Here is a 21,588-nt window from a genome sequence, read left to right on the forward strand (position 1 = left end):
GTGTTTTTCTTTCTGTTTCTGAGGAAAAGTATGTTTCTTCTGGAGAACCATCTTTCTCCTCACAGCACCCTCCACCCAAAAAAGGAGCAAGAGAACTCAGGGGTTGATCAGAAACATATGTTTCTCTCTGTGTGTGTTGTATTTTAAGCATTCTGAGAATTTGCAAAAATTGTGTAATACTCTGAGGGCCAAACTTGGCAATAATTCATACTCAATAAAGAACTGGATATTTTTTTCCATTCAAGTTGCTCTTCTAGGGATACCCATCTGGTTTGGAACCCTAATATGTGGCCAAGGGGGCATTAACCATTTGCTCTCTACTATGGCCCCAATTCATATCCATGCTCCCACAATTTGCATAGAAATACAATCCCACTCCCTGGTGCCTTGCAGCTGCGAGTTTTCCTATAGATGGAGCAAGATGGAGTCACCAAATATACTTGGCATTGCCACTCATTTTCTAGGGCTGATTATCAGCATCAATTTGTTTGTCCCATGAATGAAATCCCTCTGTCACCCAATGTGGCGTTTGCCTTCTAGGATGGGTCATAAGGAAAGGGTTAAAATGGGTGTGATGTGATTGGCCAGTGAGAATGCAAGGGGGGAATAAAAGTTGAGGTTTGGGAGTTGGAGAAGGAAGAGGGAGGAATAGGCAGTGGGTTGGTAGAGTTGTATTGTGAGAGACTGAGAGGAATTGTTAGGTGGAGTCAGATAGATAGTTGGGAATAATCAGTTTGAAATTGTTAGGAACTAAGATTAAGAAACTGACAAGAGAAATATTAACTGAAACTATACGCTTGTTCCTGCATTTAAAAATAAACTTGATTATTTGTTAATGTTAACAACTGTCTGGACGCCATGTGTCCCCGTGAGAAGCGGGGTGGTGGCGGCGAAGAAAGCAATCACAGTGGTGGCACAGGGTCAATAGACCGTCAAACGTCTGGGGGCCCTGTGTGATCGCCACACCCTAGTACAACAAATCAACTTTCTTTTACAGTGGTACCTAAGGTTACATACGCTTCAAGGTTACATACGCTTCAGGTTACAGACTCCGCTAACCCAGAAATAGTACCTCAGGTTAAGAACTTTGCTTCAGGATGAGAACAGAAATTGTGCTCTGGTGGCGCGGCGGCAGCAGGAGGCCCCCATTAGCTAAAGTGGTGCTTCAAGTTAAGAACAATTTCAGGTTAAGAACAGACCTCCAGAACGAATTAAGTACTTAACCCTAGGTACCACTGTATTTTTAAATGGCCTTTTTTTGCGATTAGGAAAGTGATGGGGAAATGCACTGACCCAATAATCCCCCCGCAAACAAGAATCACCGAGCCAAGTAAGACTATGCCTTGCTCACCAAACCTCTCTCATTGCCAGGGAAAAATAATAAATAGAATGAGAACCTACCTAAGTGAGGCTGCCACCTCTTACTACACCTTGTCAAAAAATGTTTGCCTCCTTTGCATTCATTTCTATATGGATGGTTATAGACTGCTTTGAAAAGGGATTAGACAAATTTATGGAAGATTTAGACTCAGTGGCTACTTGTCAGAATGGCTACATGCTAAATTCAGGATCAGAGGAAGCAGGCTTCTGAACTCCCATCACTGGGGAACAACCAAGGCAGAGGCCTATTGCCCTAATGTGTTGCTGCTGGGATTCCCATAAGCATCTGGGATGCTTTGGGTCAGAGGATGTCAGGCTAGGCATGTATTTGGTGTGATCTGCTCTTCTTATGCTAGCAGAGTTTATGCATTCACACAAGCCAGGAAGCTAATTTGCACCCCACTGCTGCAATGGTCATGGGGCTGAGGCTTTGGGGCTAATTTCCACCCTGATGCCCAAGTTTTCAGTGTGGATCTAGAAAAGAGATCCCAGTCTGCATTTGTTCTTGTTCCCATCCCATGCAACGTCAAACAAGAGGACACTTTTTCACACAAAGGCTTGTGGATATGTAGAGACAGCTTGTACTTGTTTTCAGTGTAGCGTGTGAACAAAACCATCACCAAATTTTATTCACCACAAAACAGCGTCATATTGCAGATACAATCTTTAAAAATCCTTTAGTTTTGTAACTCCTTTAGCACCTATCCTTGGAACACAGGCTGAAACAGATAATATATGAAGCATGCAAACACAGAGGGATCTTTCCCAATAAAATAATAAAACCGTGCAGGGATTAAAATAACACGTGTCTGGCAAAACAAAGGCCAGGAGTGCAAACCTGCGCAAATATTCGTCCCCGCCTTCTGCCTGTTACCTCTCACCATTGGCGCGCATCTTCTCATATAGGCTTCCCTATTGGGGGAAATTTGAGGCATTTTAGGAAACGTGCTGGGTCTGCGTCTACGGGCTAAGCAATAGACTACATCCCCCAGAGTCCCTGGCGGTAGGTCTACGGCAGACAAAGAGGCCAGTTTAAGGGACGTGGCCCCATTCCGCTACGCTTTTGTTCTAAAGGAATCTCAAGGTTCCCACGAGAAACATGCACCCAAGTAGAGACCGGGGTTAGTCGTTGTTTCCGCTTTCCAAACTCGGAATCGGAGACGCTCTGCAAAAGAGGCGAGCGGATTTCTGTGCGCAAAGGAACGCGCGAGCATGGACTCTCCTGGGAAAGTAAGAAGACAGCAGTTTCTCTTTCATATCGAAAGGCTGCAAGCCCATCCAAGCCCTATTTAGCTGGGAGTAAGCTCCTCTGAATTCAATAGGTCTTACTTCTGAGTAGACACGGTTCGGATTGTGCGCTGAAGGATTACCCTTTCATAAAGTTGCAATCCCGCCCTCGCACACCTCCTCAGGAGTGTCATTAAACTCAGTAGGTCTTACTTCCGACTAAGCATGCGTCCACTTGCAGTTCATGGTTCCGGTCACGATCGGGTTTGAAGCTTTGATTGCTCCCAGGTTCTGGCTGTGGAAGCGGATGAAAAGGGGAAAGTAGCCGCGTGCAGAATTGTATGATCACCAATTGCGTGATCAAAAAATAACTGCATTTAAACCGCAACCTTTATGTGTCTTACGAAGTTGCATGTGCAAGGATTTAGGCTTCATTCCCGGACTTCTTAGCAGACAGGTATAAGAAACTTCCCCAGCCTAAAAATGGTGCCCTCCAGATATTGCTGTTTTATTTTAGCCTAAAAATGGGGAATAACAGTTAATTTAAACAAAAAACGAAAGTGGGTTTTGAGATGTTTTGAACTACAGCTCTCTGTATTGTAGTCCAAATGATCTACAGAACACTGGGATAGAATCACAGAATTGTAAGGGACCACGAGGGTCATCAAATCCAACCCCCTTCAGTATTTTGCCCAACATGGGGCTCAAACCCACAACCCTGAGATTAAGAGTCTCATGCTCTACCAACTGCACTATCCCGGTATGGCAAAGGCTGAACTGCCAGTCAGTGCAGTACAGGGCAGCCAACATGGTGCCCTCCAGATATTGTTGGACTACATCTCCTGTCATCCTTAACCATTGCCCCTGTTGGCTGGGACTGGTGAGAATTGGAGTACGGCAAAAAATGGAGAGCATCGTCCCCTGGTGTAGCAGATGATAGTATGCAAGATGGAGCAAGAGTCTGTCTCAGTACAGTACTCGTGGTTGTATTTCTTGTGGCGAAGAAATACATCTCCCCCCCAAAAAATTTTCTCTCAATGAGAAAATGCAAGAAAGAGTATTGCGACTACCAGATGTTGCTAAACTACAACTCCCAGCTTCTGTTCTAGGCCTATATTGAGATACCTGGTTACACCCTGGAGATGGACACTATACTTTTACATTCCCCACTGGAGTTGAAGACAAACCCACCACAGCAGCTTCTGTCTGATTTTCCTTTCACAAAGTCCCATCTGCTGCACAAGATTCCATTTAGGCTACAACCTGCAACTATACACTTTCATCCAATCCTATCTCCTTTTTGTCCTGCCCTGGGATTGGATTGAGCATCTCATTGTTCCCTTGTTTTTACAGACTATAAAATGCAAGGCTGCTGTCGCCTGGGCAGTAGGGAAGCCGCTTTCTATTGAAGAGGTGGAAGTTGCCCCTCCAAAAGCTCACGAAGTCCGTGTTAAGGTAGATGAATTGTTTGTAGTCCCTTTCCATGCTCCTCCGCTATGAGGACAATTTTTCCTATCAATGTACAACTTGTGTCTGTTGTTGCTCTCTTTCTCCAGCTGTTTCTGAAATGGCCGTACAGATTTTATTACGCTTGTGAGTCAGCAGTGGTAGTGATGGGTAAGCTAAGAGAAGTTTAAGACTGGTATGGAGTTTTCATTCCAGTTTAATTTGATGCTGCTGCTGATCATAAATGTGTTTATTTGTTTGATTTGCAAAACACTTCCAATAAGACATCACCAAGTGATTTAACAATAAAGTCGTATATCACTGCTTAGATTGCATCGGTTTCAAGCAGTATATAAGTAGGTATAAGAATAAATATAGAAGAACGTCACTTAAAATTCTTGTTGGAAAAGGAAGGTCTACAATAGTCACTGAAAATGCAATAGAGTTGGTGTTTTTCTGATTTATAGGGGGAAGGAGTTCCAAAAGAAAGGTGCCACCACCCTAAAGGCCCGATTCCTGCATTGTATGGAACTGACCTCCTGATGCGATGTTATCACAGGTCCTCTCCTACAGAGCACAGTGACCATAGCACTTTGTTTTTTTAAAAAAAAATAATATTTATTACTTTTAAAGCTTACAAGAAAAAAAGAGAAGAAAAAAGACGAGAAGAAAAAACAAAAGAGAGAAAGAAAAAAAAATACAATACAGTATATAAACAATACAAAATGCAACCGTAACACATTAAACTAAACAAAACAAAACAACAACAGTTTAAAAACATAGATCATACCATTTCAATACTCTGTCTTTCATTCCCTTGTTTCATCGACCTCCTCTCACCTCCCTTTTTGTATTCCACTTCTGTTAATTGTTTCAGCAATTCCTTTCCATCTTTCTCTATTTTTTGTCATATAAATATCTTAACATATTTTTAACCTTATTTTCCATTAATGCTAAAGTACTTATTTATGCTTAACTCCTTATAACATTTCTACTAAAGCCATAAAATTTCATTCCAACATTTTTCTAACACTCATTAATTTTACAGTATTTCTGTACATAAACTTTAAACTTTTCTAATCTTCTTCCACCATCTCCTCTCCCTGGTCTCGGATTCTGCCAGTCATTTCCGTCAATTCCATATAGTTCATCAACCTGGAGATCTTCTGTCCGAGGCTCTTAACTCTTTTCCAAGTCCCTTCTGCAGGTCTTCTTCATATTCTTTGATGCTGAAGAGCAGATCTTGGGGAGACTCCAACCTAACAATGCTTTTATTCCTTCTCGACGGGTCAGCCAACTCTCCATAGTTAAAACTAAGGTCCATATAATATTTCAGGACATGTTTCAAAATTCCTCCAAATCCAAAGGCCCCCACAACTCCAATCACCTCCTGACCCAAATCCAGGTCCCAAAGGTCAGTAAGTCCCTGCATGAAGGGATCTATCCAACTTTCCTTCTCCAGTCTGAGCAGGGCTCCGATCCTCAAAATCTGACTTTTTCTATATTCAATCATAAAAGGGGTCAACTTATAGTCCTCAATTTGCCTCTGTAAGGCTGGGGCTCCCACTTGTGTTACTTTAGGTTCAACAACAACAACTTTCTCTTTCGTCTTCTCCCCAATTTGTCCTGTCGAAGTAGATTCCTGTGTCAGATCCTGAATAATTTCTGTATTGATGTTCACTTTTTGTCCCAAATTAATCACTTTTTGTCCCAAGTTATCAATTTTAGTAGTCATAACATCCGTCTTCTTGTGGAGCTGTTCCAGCGAATAGCTTATCTTACATAATGCAGTCACTAAGAAGGCTTCTTCTGTCGACATTCTTAAATGGTCCAAGGTCAATCCCTGATTCTCACAGTTTCTTATCTTGCAGCTGGAGAATCCCCAGCTCCACTCTTGTAACAGTTTCAAAAGCTCCCTCTAGAGGGAAACAGTCTCCACTTGTATCAATCCTTTCAAGCACAGTTCAAGCAGTAAAGTTAGTTTCAATTTTCAGTTACTTTTCCTCCTTTTTAAACGCAGAAGAGGACAATGGAAACAATATATTTCTCTTATAGCTAGCTATCAACATACGTTCTGTTCACAGTCAATGAACTCTCCCAAGACGTCAATCTTACTGGCAGCCCGTTTCCAGGTTCAGGTTCAGAGCGGTGGTAATTTAATTTTCATCACTCTCTCCTGCAGGCTTACTAGGTCCAAAATTTTCCCCCTCTTCTCCTGCTTCCAAGGGGGGTTTAATGATTTTAACCGATGGAAATTTAATCCTTTACGAAAGGCTTTCCAAGACTTTAGCTTGCAGCGTCTTTACTTCAATCTATTTACAAAAGAGGAAGGTGGACTTCCTGTTTGAAACCTTCCCGTTTCGGTGCCAAATTAAGATGTTTAAAGATCCAATTTTGCGTTCTACTCACGGGTAGTTGTTTAAAGTCCAATTGTCCACAGGAAAAAGTCAGCGCTCTTCGGCAACAGCAATGCGGCTTCACTCCGTGAAAGAAGCAGTCAATTCGAAGCACCGCGCCGCTCACCCCACGTCGCTCCGGATCCCCAAAACCGGGTTTCCCTGCGAGTAGGGGAGGCGCAAAAGGTGCCAGCCGAATCCCACGTCCACAGGCTTCTCCCGCCTGTGGTTTTTAGTGGGTCTCCGCCTTCGCCGTGGCGGCCAGACCCTGATTTCCACGGAGCGGGTTCCTCCCGATCAGAGGAATTCCGCCAGTGCTGGAGGCGCTAACCCGGAAGTCCATGACCATAGCACTTTGTATCTTACATGATAACTTTGAAATGATTGCAAGGTGACGCTAAATTTCATAGAATCATTGAATTTTGTGGTTGGAAGATACTCCTAGGGTCACCCATTCCAACACCCTGCAATGCAAGAATCTCATAACAGTTGGCCATCTATGACAGTTGGCCATCCAAGCTCTGCTTAAAAACCTCCAAGGAAGGAGAGCCCACAACCTCCTGAGGGAGTCCATCCCACTGCTGTTAGAAAGTCCTTCCTGATGTTCAGTAGGAATTTGATCTGTATTAAGTTGGTGCCTTTCACTTCCATTACACTATCCCAAACTCCAACCTTAATATTATGCTGTAAATCACTGCAAATGGAAACCCAAGAAGTCTTTGGAGTAGAGCATCCTTCACCATCCTGAAGCTCACCAGGTGTTTTGGTTTACAACTCCTGTTGACCCCAGATACCACACGTTGAAGGGTGTCAAAAGCTGGGTTGGAGTAAACAGAATATAGAATAGAGCACAGGGAAAGTCAAAGAAATGCACTTTTTTCTCTTACAGGTAATAGCCACAGGGATATGTGGAACTGATGACCATGTTCTGACAGGCTCTTTCCCTAAAGTCAATTATCCTGTCATTCCTGGGCACGAAGGAGCTGGAATTGTAGAGAGCATAGGTGAAGGAGTGACTTGCGTGAAGCCAGGTACATAAAAGGATTTTAGATGTATTATCAATATCTTTCTAAAGCACCACAGCATAATTTGACAATGCACAGTTGTAGTAAAATCTATGCTTGCCCAAGTAACTCTTACTGTATTGAGATTATCCCTGGTGAACCAGCACTAATCTTTGAATGTTTCCACTACGTAAGTGCTCCTTCCTCTCTGGACTGCAGGCTCTTTTTTAAATTAACTTTTTCTGAACAATAACACTGAGTAAAGGATGTGTGTCAATATGCAGGCAGTGCCAATTTAAAAGGACTGACTTAACGCCCTAGTCCCTATTGCAGCCTCCACCAACCTAATGCCCTTCTCCCAGTGTTTTGGACTACAACTGCCATTGGCCCAAGCCAGCATGGAATGGAAACCACTTCCAATGGAAACCACTTTCCTCTCTTGAGCAAGGCATGCACCTACTGCCTAGTGGCTAATGGGAGGGTGCGAGTGTGCCTTGCTCCAGCAGCTCCCATGATTCCTGGCCACTGGCTGTGCTGGTTGGGGCTGATGGGATTTGGAGTCCAAGAATGTCTGGAGGGCCATAGGTTCCCCACTCGCGATATAGAACTTCCTGCTGCAGCCTGAAGTCATATGTGCCAGAAGAAGTTTTCCCACTTTATTCCAAGGAGTGAATAATAGGCTCCTTATTTACTTTGCTGAAGTGGACAGCAGGCTGGAGCATTTGTTGATGAGTGTTTGTTGTAGCAAGAAGAGCCTTGTGATGCTGTGGTCACAGTATTTTGATACATAGCTCACTCCCTTCACTGAGCACTTGTTATGGATGCAGACTCCCTTTGTTGGGTTGTTTCTATCTACTATATTTTTATGCCTCTTTTATTTCTAGGAGACAAAGTTATCCCTCTTTGTCTGCCTCAGTGCGGAGAATGCGCCTCATGCCTGAAACCTAACACCAACTGTTGCCTAAAAACCCAGTGAGTTGTTCTGGAAATTTCTCCTGTATTTCTATATCGGCAATATACAGCACAGCTTTTTGTTATTTACAAATCCCGATCTCTTTGAAACAGCCTTCTGGAGCCACAGAATCTAATGCCAGACAAAACCAGCCGATTCACCTGCCAGGGGAAGTTAGTTCACCACTTCCTGTGGATCAGCACTTTCTCAGAATATACAGTCATGCCTGACTCAACCGTTGTTAAAATTGATGATGGTGCCCCTCTGGATAAAGTCTGTCTTTTCGGCTGTGGATTTTCTACTGGCTATGGGGCTGCCCTCAATACAGCCCAGGTGAGGAATCCTGTTCTCCATTTGTGTTCCTTGGTAGACTCTTTTGGTCTGTGTAATAGACATGAGCTTCTTCTGTTGGAAATATGGCCTACATTACCCTATTCCACAACTGGAATTTATCCTGGTCCTCTTTTCTCCATGGCTCTATAGGTCACGCCAGGTTCCTCCTGTGCTGTCTTCGGTTTGGGAGGAGTTGGTCTTTCTGTGGTCATGGGATGCAAAGCAGCTGGAGCTTCGCAGATCATTGGGATTGACATTAACAAAGACAAATTTGTAACAGCGAAAGAACTGGGAGCCACAGAATGCCTTAACCCTCTGGATTACAAGAAGCCAATTCAGGAAGTGCTGGTTGAAATGACAGGTCATGGTGTTGACTATTCATTTGAGGTTGTTGGGTGTTTGGATACATTGGTACGTATTGTTTTTAGTCAAAAGATTTCTGGCTCCAATTTGTAATTTGATAACCATAGTTCGCCAGTTTGGAGGAAATTTCTATGTGTGATTAGTGCCCAACAAACCAGGAAAAAGGGAATTGTAACACACAAAGGGAAGAGGGAGGTGGCAAATCAATTCACAAGCCCAAGAGTTCATAAAGACTTGTGCATGTAGCGCTAAACCATAGTTTTATGTTTCATCTGAAGCAGTCCATATTGTCCCCAGGATCCCTGGCATTCCTAGAAAGTTGATTAATTTGTATTGATGATTTGTAAGATGAAAGAGATGGCTCATAAACACCCATGACGAAGCAACAACAACCCTTACTTCATTATTCTCCATTAACTATTTTGCAGTGCATCATGAAATGTCACTGTTCCTTTGCATGACAGCAACCTGTTTAATTTCCCCCCCTACGTCGATTAGACAGCTGCTCTGGCGTCCTGTCACATGGGCTGCGGAGTCTGCGTGATGGTTGGTGTGCCTCCTTTAGGCTCTAGGCTCTCCTTCGATCCTATGCTGCTTTTTACAGGACGCACCTTGAAAGGGAGCTTCATTGGAGGTATGGTGATGCACCATGAATGAGCAAGCATGTTGATGTATGGACATTTCCCAGTTCCTGTGTTTAGTACTGTGAAACCCTGAATAGGTCATGAAGTTGTTTAATAACTGTGAAGAAATGTCTATGTGCCACTACTAAGAAAGTCATTTCCCAGGTGACTGATCAATGTGCTTCCACCCAGATTGGCAAGAAGGGCCTCCATAGAAGATCTTTAAAGCGTGAAAGAAGGGGACATTGTAGGGTGGCGGAGCTCACCTGACCTCCAGCTGGTCACATCAATGATGCTTACTGGGAGGTTCAGTAGGAGGAATCAGGCCAGCATGATTCATATACACCAACGGAGCCAATCCAGCATTCCCACTGGTGTATTTGCACCATATTGGCCTTGTCTTCTCACTCCACCTCCCGGTAAGCAGTGACACAACCAGATGGAGTTCAGGTAAATACTGCTGCCCCACTTCTTTGCAGAGAGACACAGAGAACCACACCTGATGGTGATCTCAGGGCATGGATTCGTACATATTAGTATTAGTATTTTATTTGTACCCTGCCCATCTGACAGGGTTGTCCCAGCCACTCTGGGCAACTTCCAACATGTACTGTATAAAAAGAGAATAAAACATTAAACATTAAAAAAAAATCCATATACAGGCATTCCTTTAGATACTGCAGTCACAAGCCATGTAGGGTGTTAAAAATTAAACTCTGTACTTAGAATTGGCCCTGGAAAGGGGCTGAAATGTTGAATTGGTGTAATAAAGAATGCATGTGCATATGTGAATCTCTCCACCTACTACCTTCTCAAGCAGGGAAGGGAGGCTGTTTAACCCTTTCCTTCTCAGCCATCATTCCACTCGGCCTACACACCCCTTGCCATTCCCAGCCTGTCCCATCCTAGCCCTGTCCAGATAAGCTGCAGCAATTTTGGTGTTTTGAGGGTAGCTCAGTCTCGCTATACCAGCTACAGCTGTGTATCTGTAAGAATTCCTGGACTAGAAGTGGGAGCTGCAGTATGGGTTGCTGCCAGAACCAAATTTTGTTTTAAAGACTGGTTGTTGCTGCCCTTTATTTTCTTGAAAGAATAAGCAGTAGCAACCCACGTGTTTTCTGACTGTCCTCTTGCCCTATCTTAGGCTTTATAAGACCTTGAGAATATCACAAGCCTTGTATTGCTGAGTCATTTTTATGGCGTGAAAAAAATTCTGGGTGATAAACACTGTGTGGGTCGTGGTGCTTGGCATGATAACATAAGATGAGCCCAATGGCCGTCTCGTCCAACATTCTGTTCTCACAGTGGCCAGCTGGATGCCTGTCGGAAACCATTTGAATGCAAGAGTACTCTTCCTTCCTGTGGTTTCCAGCGACTGGTATTCAGAAGTATTGCTGCTTCCAACTGCTGTTTTGTTGCTTCTCCAGGATGGAAGATGAAAGATTCTATCCCTCAGCTGGTATCCAGTTACATGGAGGAGAAATTTAAGTCAGATATTTTAATAACCCACACCTTGCCATTCAGCAAGATCAGCGAAGGATTCAATTTGCTTCATGCAGGGAAGAGGTGAGATTTGTGACTTATTGGTACTTGCAGAACTTCTTTTCTTTCTGTTGCAGAATTTTCTTTAAAGCCACTGACATTCTGAGGAACTGGCCTTCTGGAGATTTGTCTGAGAAGAAGGGATTGGCACCAATCACTACTTGGGAATTAAGAGTATTTTGATATTTATAGGACAATGTGGCTAAGTCACACCTGGGCATTGGAAGACCCACTTCAATAAAACCCTGATCTCAACCCTCCCAGGTAGACCAGAAACCCTTTGGCTTATATCAGTAGAGCTATAGAGCTGGAAGGGGTCTGGGAGATGCTCTATTGAGTTAGGTGCATTTTTATAAATCTCTTCCCCCAAGGGAGGTATACAAGGTTTGTCCTGCTCTAGCGATTGCAACAACTCTGTGAGCACTCTAAAGTCTCAGTTTTTTCTTGTCAAATATGCCTCACCCCCTCTGACCACAGATCTGCAGCAGCAAAGTAATGCTGGCATTACCCCACCGTCAATGGCCTTGGCAGTGGGCAGAGGAATGGTATCTGTCACCTTTGGGGGGTGAAGTCAAATTGTTGGAAGGTTACAGCACCTGCTGTGGCTGTAGAGACATGTTTAGTTGCAGCAGGGGTAGATGAAGACATCCAGTTGTGCTGTTGCAGATGCACTGTGGTGTTTCTTCTCTCTCTGCTCCTCCCAGAGCTCATTCCTCCTCTGGAAACTGCTGTGGATACACAACCTGACTGCCTTGTCTACAGGCACTGCAGTCATCCGCAAGGGATTCCCACATGGTAGGGTAGATGTTACCAGCCTTCATGTCATGTCTACAGACATCTATGTAATGCAGAGTTGGTCTGCCAATGGGCCTAGTGCCTGAAGCCCATAGCTCCTTGGGGATCCAGCCACCTTCCATTCTGTGGACATGGTCAAGCCAGCGTAGACGTCGCTGAGACAGGAGTGCAAACATGCTGGGAATGTGGGCTTGGGAGAGCACACCTTTGTTTGAAACTCTGTCCTGCCATGTGGTACCCAAAATCTGGGAATGCTGGTGGCGCTGTGGTCTAAACCACTGAGCCTCTTGGTCTTGCCAATCTGAAGGTCAGCGGTTCAAATCTGCGCTACGGGGTGAGCTCCCGTTGCTCTGTCGCAACTCCTGCCAACCTAGCAGTTTGAAAGCATGCCAGTGCAAGTAGATAAATGGGTACCGCTGCAGAGGGAAGGTAAACGGCGTTTCCATGCGCTCTGGTTTCCGTCACGGTATTCCGTTGCGCCAGAAGCAGTTTAGTCATGCCACATGACCCAGAAAGCTGTCTCTGGACAAACGCCGGCTCCCTCGGCCTGAAAGTGAGATGAGCGCCACAACCCCATAGTTGCCTTTGACTGGACTTAACCATCCAGGGGTCTTTTACCTTTACCTTTTTACCCCAAATCCTCCTGACACAGTGCATGTGTAAGGCATTGCGAGGTTGCTGCTGATGGTTGTAAGTTATGGCTCACTTACATAAAGCAGTGTGCTTGACACACAAGCCTCGTAGACCTTCATCTTGGTATCCCAATTTATCCCTCCCCACCACACTTGGTGCAAAGGGGATTTGGATTGCTCTGTACCACAAACACATATAAAAATATATCTATGTGGTGTATGAAAACTCAGTAAGCTTATCTTAGGGTAACTGCAGCTATCTAAGGTGCCAGTTCTCTGTCGCATGTGGCCACATAATGAGATGAGATTTGCCATCTCGCCAAAATGCTGTTGGATACTGGATACTGTACTACTAGAAGCAGACTGCAGTCATGTTTCTCTCCCTTTCCTCAGCTCCAAGTTGCCAGCAACATCTGTCCAACAGTATGTTGAACAAAAAATTAATGATCACATGGGGGTCCAAAAATAAACTCTGCTTCATTGCTTTTTCAGCAAAAGGATTTGCAAAGTTAACTCTACTTTTTCCTCTTTCAGCATTCGTATTGTCTTGGTGTTTTGAGTTGCTGGCTTGCTGAAGCTTCCCAAATGTCTTCAGTCTGGAACGTCTCAGAAAGAATTCTCTCTCTTCCAAATGTGGTTGCTTTTTAAAAGCAAACAAAACCAAATACACTATAAAAATTGCTGGCAAATGACATGAAGTGCCTTTCATACATTTTATTATGGGAGTGGAAATTGTACAAACAAACATAGCATGGTTCATGACAGTGAGCTGGATTCACTTCGCTCTGGATGCTTAGAGATCCCAAATCATGCTCTCAAATCTAAACCATACACAGAAAACAAAACATACAATTTCTGAGCACCCGGAGCTGATTTAAATTAGCCAACAGAAAGCTGTTATCTAGGGATGGAAAGATCAGTCTAGATCTGTTTCTTATGGGTTTGTTCACAACTCTCCTATCCTGTTCCTGCATCATCCTGCAACTTCAAAACAACAACAACGCAAATTCAGCTCATCCTAGGTAGGATTTTAGCTATCTTAAATAAACAGGCAAGACCACAAGCAAACCAGCAAGGCTTCCAGGAGGTACCCTGGAAATTATTTGTTTAATTCTCCTGCAGCAGGACAGTACCCCCAGGTCAAAACCCAAAACCTGAACAGAGAAATCTCCCAAGTCTGTTATACAATTCTTACAATTAGTAAATAATTAGTAAACATTAGCAAATGCGTCAAAGTCATTAAGAACAGGTGTGTGCATCAGTTTTATCTAAATTAATATTAATATACTTTATTGCTGCTCCTATTCCTTATCTTATTGATACATTAGCCCCTGCTGGGTCTCTACTGTGTAAAGAGCACAATATTTTATGACTAAATCAACAACTCTTTTGCCCACCACAGGACCGGTGCATGATATACTGCCAAGTTCAGCCAACAATCTCAATTATAAGTAGTACAAGTGTAAACAGCATCAGACTTTGTCCTGTGCAGGAGGTTTTCACAGTTCATTCTGATTCAATACTATTTAGCTCAGTTGGTTAGAACATGGTGCTGATAATGTACCATTAGTTCGATCCCTGTATGAGACAACTGCATATTCCTACATTGCAGGGGTTTGGGCTAGATTATTTTCCATATGTTAAACTGATCTAAGGATTTTTGGGGGATCTTGAGGGGAGCAAAGACAGTGAGAAGCACAAGGAGAATCAGGCAACAGACAAGCATTCCCTTCACATACACTCATAGACTCCTTTTGCAGTATAAAACCCTGATTGTTTCTAAACCTGGTAGAGCAGGTTTTCTCATGGCAGAAGTTCAGCCTTCAACATGTGGAGATCTGCAAGAGTGGTAACTGATGGAAGGTGGTGAGACCAGGGAGCGTACCGCTGCTGCCCTTCCTCATAAGAAGGTAATGGAAAGGTGGTGGAAACATCTGACAAAGGCTTTTGTTTGATCTGATCTGAAAGAAATTCACCCACTTCCTTGTTTCTCCCACTTCAAGCACTGCTTGAGGACAGCTGATCAAGGAATATATAGTTCTTGTTTTGGCCACTAAAGGTAAAGGGACCCCTGACCATTAGGTCCAGTCACAGACAACTCTGGGGTTGTGGCACTCATCTCACTTTATTGGCCGAGAGAGCCGGCGTACAGCTTCCAGGTCATGTGGCCAGCATGACTAAGCCGCTTCTGGTGAACCAGAGCAGTGCACGGAAACACCGTTTACCTTCCCGCCGGAGCAGTACCTATTTATCTACTTTCACTTTGACGTGCTTTCGAACTGCTAGGTTGGCAGGAGCAGGGACCGAGCAACAGGAGCTCACCCCCTTGCGGGGATTTGAACCACCAACCTTCTGATCGGCAAGCCCTAGGCTCTGTGGTTTAACCCACAGCGCCACTTGGAATTCTTGAGTGGAAGAGCAAGAAAGATCTATGAGTGATAAACTTCAGAGGAAATTGTGCAGAATAAACAATGAAAAATGTTAATTCATATTTGGAAGCCCAAAGGCGGTTTGAAAGTTGAATTGGAATTGTTTTTCAAAACGGACTTGATAATTCGCTTCATTTGAATGTTATATTGATTTGTCTTTTGCTAGCGATAAATGAAAGCTCTGCAGAAAATCTGTTGCCAGAATGTCCTGGAGGGGAAACTATCCTTAAGTCCAAATTAGTTCTCTTTTTCAATTTATTTATCTCAAAACATACAAAAGGATAAAAGCAAATAACTGCTTTCCAAAACATTGGTGCAGTTTGCAGAGCTGACACAGAGTTGCAGCACAAAACAGATCAATATAAGCACATCATAAACACATTTTAATTTTTTAATCTACACCAAGATGAAATCTCCACATTGACATGTGAGTGACAAGAGGGTGGAGCACTCCCACAATTTTGTTTATATAAGTGGATGAATTGATACCATACCCAAAGCACTCCTTGGTGGTGGCTGAGCTACTCTGAGAGTACTAGAGCCAAACTGTTTGCAAAAGGGGAGTAGAAGATTTCCAAAGCCGAGCCACTGTCATTCTTGCAGCCACTAATGACAACCATACTAATGTTTTGTTTTGACCTTGGGATTTAAGGTTGTTTCCATAGGCCACAGAGCTAAAGAGGGGTCTAAGAGAAGAGTTTGACCAATGATAGCAGATTGGTTCTTGATACAAAAGCCAACTAGGCTTGTTGATCCTTACTTCAACATTGACAATGGGACTGAGTTCACCACACCTGAGAGCATCTAGTTTAAAGATCACAGGGTAGGGCTCACGACTCTCACTGCTCTGTCAGCTCCCCATCCCTCAACATCTGCCACCTGAGGCAATCACAACACTCTGCCCTGCCATTCAGCCTAATATCCTTCCAGGACAAGGTTGTGAAGATAACATGGGAGAGAGGCAATTTACTGCCTGAGTCCCTGGAGGGTGGATGTGATAAACATATAATAGCAATTCCGGTGGTTATATGGCCAACATCTGTTCGGCCAAATGCAGTGATCTTTGCAATCTGGAAGCCCGTATTCTCCCATAGGGCAGAAACCAGATCAAGGCTTATCTTCAAGTTTTTGGCTTCCTTTGTAAAAACCACTTGAAATGTGAACTTCTACTGTTTATTAAGCTCTTCAAATAACCCTCAGGCACCTCCACTGGGTAGGAGAAGAACACACAAAAGAAAATACACTAGTTTCCTTCTGGTAAATCCCACAACAGGAATTGGGAGCTCTGGAGGCTGGAGGACACGCAGAAAACCATAAGGACTCTCTAGGTCTCTCACACCATTTCTGGCTATGAAATAAATTGTTTAATTATTTCCTGGTGCTGTGTGTATGTGCAATTGCGCAAAAGTGAGGATTTGCCTGTTCTTCAATAACCTGTAATAGAATTTCTTTCCCAGTTTTTGACCCTAACGGCTTCTGCACTCCCTCCTTTATGCATTAGTAAAAAGTGTGTGCCTCTGGCATCTGAGTAAAAAGCATTGTGTGTGATTATGCTCTATTCTAAATAATTTGAGCAAGAGAACATGGACCAGAATGATTTTCACTTGTATGCACAAGTTTTTAGTCAGAAGGTCTGTACCTGAACTAACCTTTTTCTTTTTAGATCCAATATTGTCCTAGCTCATAATGTTGGTTTACTTTAGATGGCAACTCCAGGGGGAATTAATTTCAGCTAAATACTTGCCGGGAACGAAAGAACTTTCAATCCCAGCTAGAAATGGACCCTGGCCTATCATTTCTAGCTTGCTTTAGGCAAGGAGTGATAAACAAGAAGAGAAGTCCTTTGTAAAGGAGCAAGCTTGTGGCAAAACTGAAAGCCAGATCTGGACACATGGCGACTACAGGAAAGGTAAGGAAGACTGTTTTTATGGTTCAGTCTAGTCTATCTGAACGCTACATTCTAGTGTTTGCATTTGCATAGCTACTACACTGCTTTGAAGAGGAAAGAACTAAGCATTGCTACATTCCCATTGCCAGAGCAGAGAAACCTCTGAATTTTATTTGTGCAAATTCACTTCACAGATGCAAAGACCAAGCTGAAAAAAAATTATGTCCTTCCTGTAGATTCAAAACACGAGCCTGCTTGATATAAGCAAAGGAGACAAAGAACAGGATGTTGGATTTTCCCAACAAATGCTAAAAGTTGACATTGCATTGTGTAGGTGTTAAATAGTAAAGCAAGACGTTCTGGGTTTTTCAAGTGAAGGTAAAAGATCTTACTCCAGTGACATAACTAAAGCAGTTGCAGTCCAGAATAAGTTGACCCAGCCATGGACCAGAGCACGCCAGGCACTCCTGTCTTCCACTGCCTCCCCCAGTCTGGTCAAACTCATGCTGGGAGCTTCGAGAACACTATCCAACCATCTCGTCCTCTGTCGTTCCCTTCTCCTTGTGCCCTCAATCTTTCCTAACATCAGGGTCTTTTCCAGGGAGTCTTGTCTTCTCATGAGGTGGCCAAAGTATTAGAGTCTCAGCTTCAGGATCTGTCCTTCCAGTGAGAACTCAGGGATGATTTCCTTAAGAATGGATAGGTTTGATCTTCTTGCAGTCCATGGGACTCTCAAGAGTTTCCTCCAGCACCATAATTCAAAAGCACCAATTCTTCGGCAATCAGCCTTCTTTATGGCTGGACCATACATCACTTCCATACATCACTACTGGGAAAACCTCCTTTATGCATTAGTAAAAAGCAGGGCTGAAACTAGGCTTTCTGTCACCCAGGGCAAAGACCCAGTCTGGCATACACACATCCTGCCACATGTGTTTGCGTACACCCACACACAAACTCAACACATCTGTTCATAAAGGGCATAAAAAGTAGTTTGAAAGAGGCTGGAGAAGACATAGTCTTGCCAAATAGTAAAATTTTCTGTGTATGTATCTGTGCTTCATTCAACCTTAAGTAACTCTCCTCAGAGAGTAATAGATCATTTGAGGAATCCTAGGAAGCATTATGACTGTATGGTCAAAGGGAAAATGAAAAAGTAAAATTAAATTGTTTTTCAAAAGTAGAGCTTCCATGTGCAGCAATTGTCTATCTGAGGTCAGGCTTTGAATTGGATTTCTTTGGTTAGAAGGCTGCATTTCCATAAGATCAGCCAGAACTGTCTGGTTTCCTTTTAATTTTAATTTAATTCTTTGGTCTTTTTTATGCTTTTTTGACATGAGGTCCAGCTCCAAGGGCCTTCTGGCGGTTCCCTCACTGCGAAAAGTGAAGTTACAGGGAACCAGGTAGAGGGCCTTCTTGGTAATGGCACCCACTCTGTGGAACACCCTCCCATCAGATGCCAAAGAAATAAACAACTAACTGACTTTAAGAAGACATCTGAAGGCAACCCTGTTTAGGGAAGCTTTTAATGTTTGATGTTTTATCGTGTTTTTAATATTCTGTTGGGAACTACTCGGAGTGGCAGGGGAAACCCAGCCAGAAGGGCGGGGTATAAATAATAAAATTATTATTATTATTACTACTACTACTACTATTATTATTAATGTATCATGTATTTTTAAAGTCTTTAAAAGTTATTACACACTGCAAGTCTCAAGTCCTTCCCCATTAATATAAGGAATTGTAAATTACATGGTTAAAGCAGAAGAGAGAGTGAGATCTGAATCTGAAGAAGCCAACACACATATTTACAACCTTAACACAGGTTCTCATGACTCAGAAGGAAGAGGTGTCTGCAAAAAAAGGACCTATGGATGGAGTGATGGCCAGGCAGCCCCTGTATGGCAGGTTCACAGGCTCTTCTCAGTGCAAATATATAGCAACAACAACAACAACAACAACAACAACAACAACAACAACAGATGTAAGATTAAAGTGTGGGGGATTTTGGCCATTACAAGTTTTCCCCACACTCAAAAGAACTCGAGTAGACCTCTCCTCAAGTCCTCCATTGGTGAAGGTGGCTGTGAAGCTGGTAGTCTCGCCTTTCCCATGCCCTCACACAGTGCCAGACTTACATAATATACACATCAGAAATGAGGCATAGGTCAGAACAGAGAACTAGGAGCAAAGTGCAAGCAAATGTTTGCTTTCCCCGCCCCTCTCTTTAAATGCTGACAGGTTCAGCTGTAAGCCTAGATGGCCCCCTCTAGAAAGTGTCACCTGGGGCAAACACACTGACTGGCTCTCCTTTGGCTATGGCCCTGGTAAAAAGCGTGTGGTCTCTAGCATCTGAGTGAACACACCTTGTGTGATTATGCTCTATTTTAAATAAATAATTTGAGCAAGAGAACATGGACCAGAATGATTTTTACTCATATGTACAAGTTCTTAGTCAGAAAGTCTGTACCTGAACTGACCTTTTTCTTTTTAGATCCAATATTGTCCTAACTCTTAATGGTAGTTAACTTTGGATGGCAACTCCAGGGGGGAGTTGATAAATACTTGCCAGGAATGAAAGCACTTTCAATCCCAGCTAGAAGTGGGAACTCCCCTTTCCCAGGTGGCCTATCATTGATTATAAATTTTGTGTGTACTGCAGGAAATTGCTGTTTGTGTATCTCCGTGTTCTTGCTTTAGGCAAGAAGTGATAAGCAGTAAGAGAAAACCTTTGTAAAAGAGTGAGCTTGTGGCAAGACCGAAAGCCAGGATCCAGACACATGGCGACTGCAGGAAAGGTATGGAAAACTTCTTATGGCTCAGTCTATCTGAACATCTGTTTGTCTCGAAAGACAATGGAGTGCACCTCTGGGGGTGAAGTCAAATCTGCTGTGTTAGCAGCACCAAAGGGACCTCCCCAGAGCACAAGCCTGGGCAGTGTGTTTGGAGGTCCTGGGCTGTCCATACGACAAGGCCCCCTCTTGGCCTCACTGATGAGGTCTAAAGGAAAGCAGAGCAATATGTCTGGCACCAGTTTAGCTGCAAGAGTAGCCAGAAGGAGGTGTACAAGACGTCATCCAACCATCTTAGGGACTCCACTCCGTATTTCTGTAGGGTTTATGCCTTAGCCTTTTCTTCTCCTGAAGGTATCCCACAAGGCAATGGATGTTTAGGATCAGAGTTTTCCTTCTTCTAGATGGGCTACCTTCCCAGGTTGACGAGCCCTATCTGCCCCCATCTGTATACTACATGCTAATGTTTGCATTTGCACAGATACAACATTGCTTTGAAGAGGAAAGAACTAAGCTTTGCTACATTCCCATTGCCAGAGGAGAGAAACCTTCTCTGAATTTTATTTGTGCAAATTGCAAAGCTGCAAAGACCAAGATGTAAAAAATTATCTCCTACTTATACATTCAAAACAAGAGTCTGCTTGATATAAGTGAATTAGATAAACAGCAGGACACTCGATTTTCCCAATAATACTAAAACCAATAATACCAAACAATACTGACATTGCATTAATGTGTAGGCATTAAATAATAAACCAAGAGGTTCTGGGTTTGAAGGTTACCTCAACTATTAGATTGCATTACACAAGTTATTGTTGTTGTTGAAATAATTCATTACATACATATTACATAAATTATTTTTAAAAACCTTACAAACTTATATTGATAATAAACCTGCCATTTTTTATAACAATGCATGTTATAATTACAGTGTTCCCAAAAGTGTATTTGGTTTGACATAGTCATGCAGACTGTCAGTTTCAAATAATTATATTGACCCGAAGTTGATATTTCATTTACTAACATCAGGAAATTGGCACTAGCTGCTTGAAAGAAGCCCTCGTAGGTCTTTGATGGAGGTCTTTTCTACCTTTAACTGAAGATGCAGAGAACTGAACCTGGAAGCTTTTGTATTAAAAGCTTGTCTTCTGTCACTGAAATACAAGCCCTGTCCAATAATGATCATAATATTATTTATTCTATTGCTATTGTTTTCTGAACCCCATTAACTGTTACAGCATCAAATGGCATCCTTATTGGTGTGGGTTGAGCATCACTAAAGTGCTTGTAGGCAGTAGACTTTGGGAGCACAGGTGTGCTGGTCTAGTGACACTTGCAAGTCATGTGATAGGGATGGGCAACCTTTGGCTACAGACAGCCACATTCCCTCAGGTGTAATTTGTCAGGGGTCACATACTAGCAGTGGGCAGGACCGGAGCCAAAAGTGGTCAGAACCAGCTTTTTCCCATCTCTCTTTTGGCTATTCTCCTCCTCCCTCTCCCTCTCTTCTCCTTCTTTGCGCTGTTGAAAGAGGGAGAGATTATTCTTGCCAGAGGTCTGAACTGATAGTTTACAGAGCAATTTTGAAATAAGGCCTTGGGGCCAAGGTTGCGCCAAGGGTGAAAGTGGCAATCTCCATGCTGACTACAGCAACTCTAAGGTTGCAATCTTAACTGAATCATTATAAGGTACACTGTGAAATTCATCTCTGACCTGTTTTGATTGGCTCCATTTCCACAGGTGATCAAATGCAAATGCATAATGTCTTGAGTTTCCTGTGACATTA

At 43.1% G+C, this 21,588-nt stretch overlaps 2 protein-coding genes across 3 annotated transcripts in view; one reads left to right on the forward strand and one right to left on the reverse strand.

Moving 5' to 3' along the window:
* Nucleotides 1–21,588, reverse strand: part of LOC310742342 (uncharacterized protein C4orf17) — a 164,106-nt gene that overhangs the window by 85,101 nt on the left and 57,417 nt on the right. The window contains exon 3 of one of the 2 annotated variants that reach the window (XM_083571686.1): nucleotides 17,423–17,698. The exons of the other annotated variant lie outside the window; for it this stretch is intronic. The gene's annotated coding sequence lies outside the window, so the exon portion shown is untranslated. The remainder of the gene's footprint in view (nucleotides 1–17,422; nucleotides 17,699–21,588) is intronic. 2 annotated transcript variants of the gene reach the window in all.
* Nucleotides 2,359–21,588, forward strand: part of LOC310742748 (uncharacterized protein) — a 51,342-nt gene continuing 32,112 nt past the window's right edge. Inside the window, exons 1-9 of the mRNA XM_083572165.1 lie at nucleotides 2,359–2,610; nucleotides 3,961–4,062; nucleotides 7,339–7,480; nucleotides 8,338–8,425; nucleotides 8,519–8,738; nucleotides 8,889–9,149; nucleotides 9,600–9,735; nucleotides 11,152–11,290; nucleotides 16,974–17,031. Coding sequence (XP_083428291.1) covers nucleotides 2,593–2,610; nucleotides 3,961–4,062; nucleotides 7,339–7,480; nucleotides 8,338–8,425; nucleotides 8,519–8,738; nucleotides 8,889–9,149; nucleotides 9,600–9,735; nucleotides 11,152–11,290; nucleotides 16,974–17,031 — 1,164 coding nt within the window. The 5' untranslated portion in view covers nucleotides 2,359–2,592. The remainder of the gene's footprint in view (nucleotides 2,611–3,960; nucleotides 4,063–7,338; nucleotides 7,481–8,337; nucleotides 8,426–8,518; nucleotides 8,739–8,888; nucleotides 9,150–9,599; nucleotides 9,736–11,151; nucleotides 11,291–16,973; nucleotides 17,032–21,588) is intronic.

This window comes from Podarcis filfolensis, assembly GCF_964270895.1.
Source record: "Podarcis filfolensis genome assembly, chromosome: 9".
Lineage (NCBI taxonomy): Eukaryota > Metazoa > Chordata > Lepidosauria > Squamata > Lacertidae > Podarcis > Podarcis filfolensis.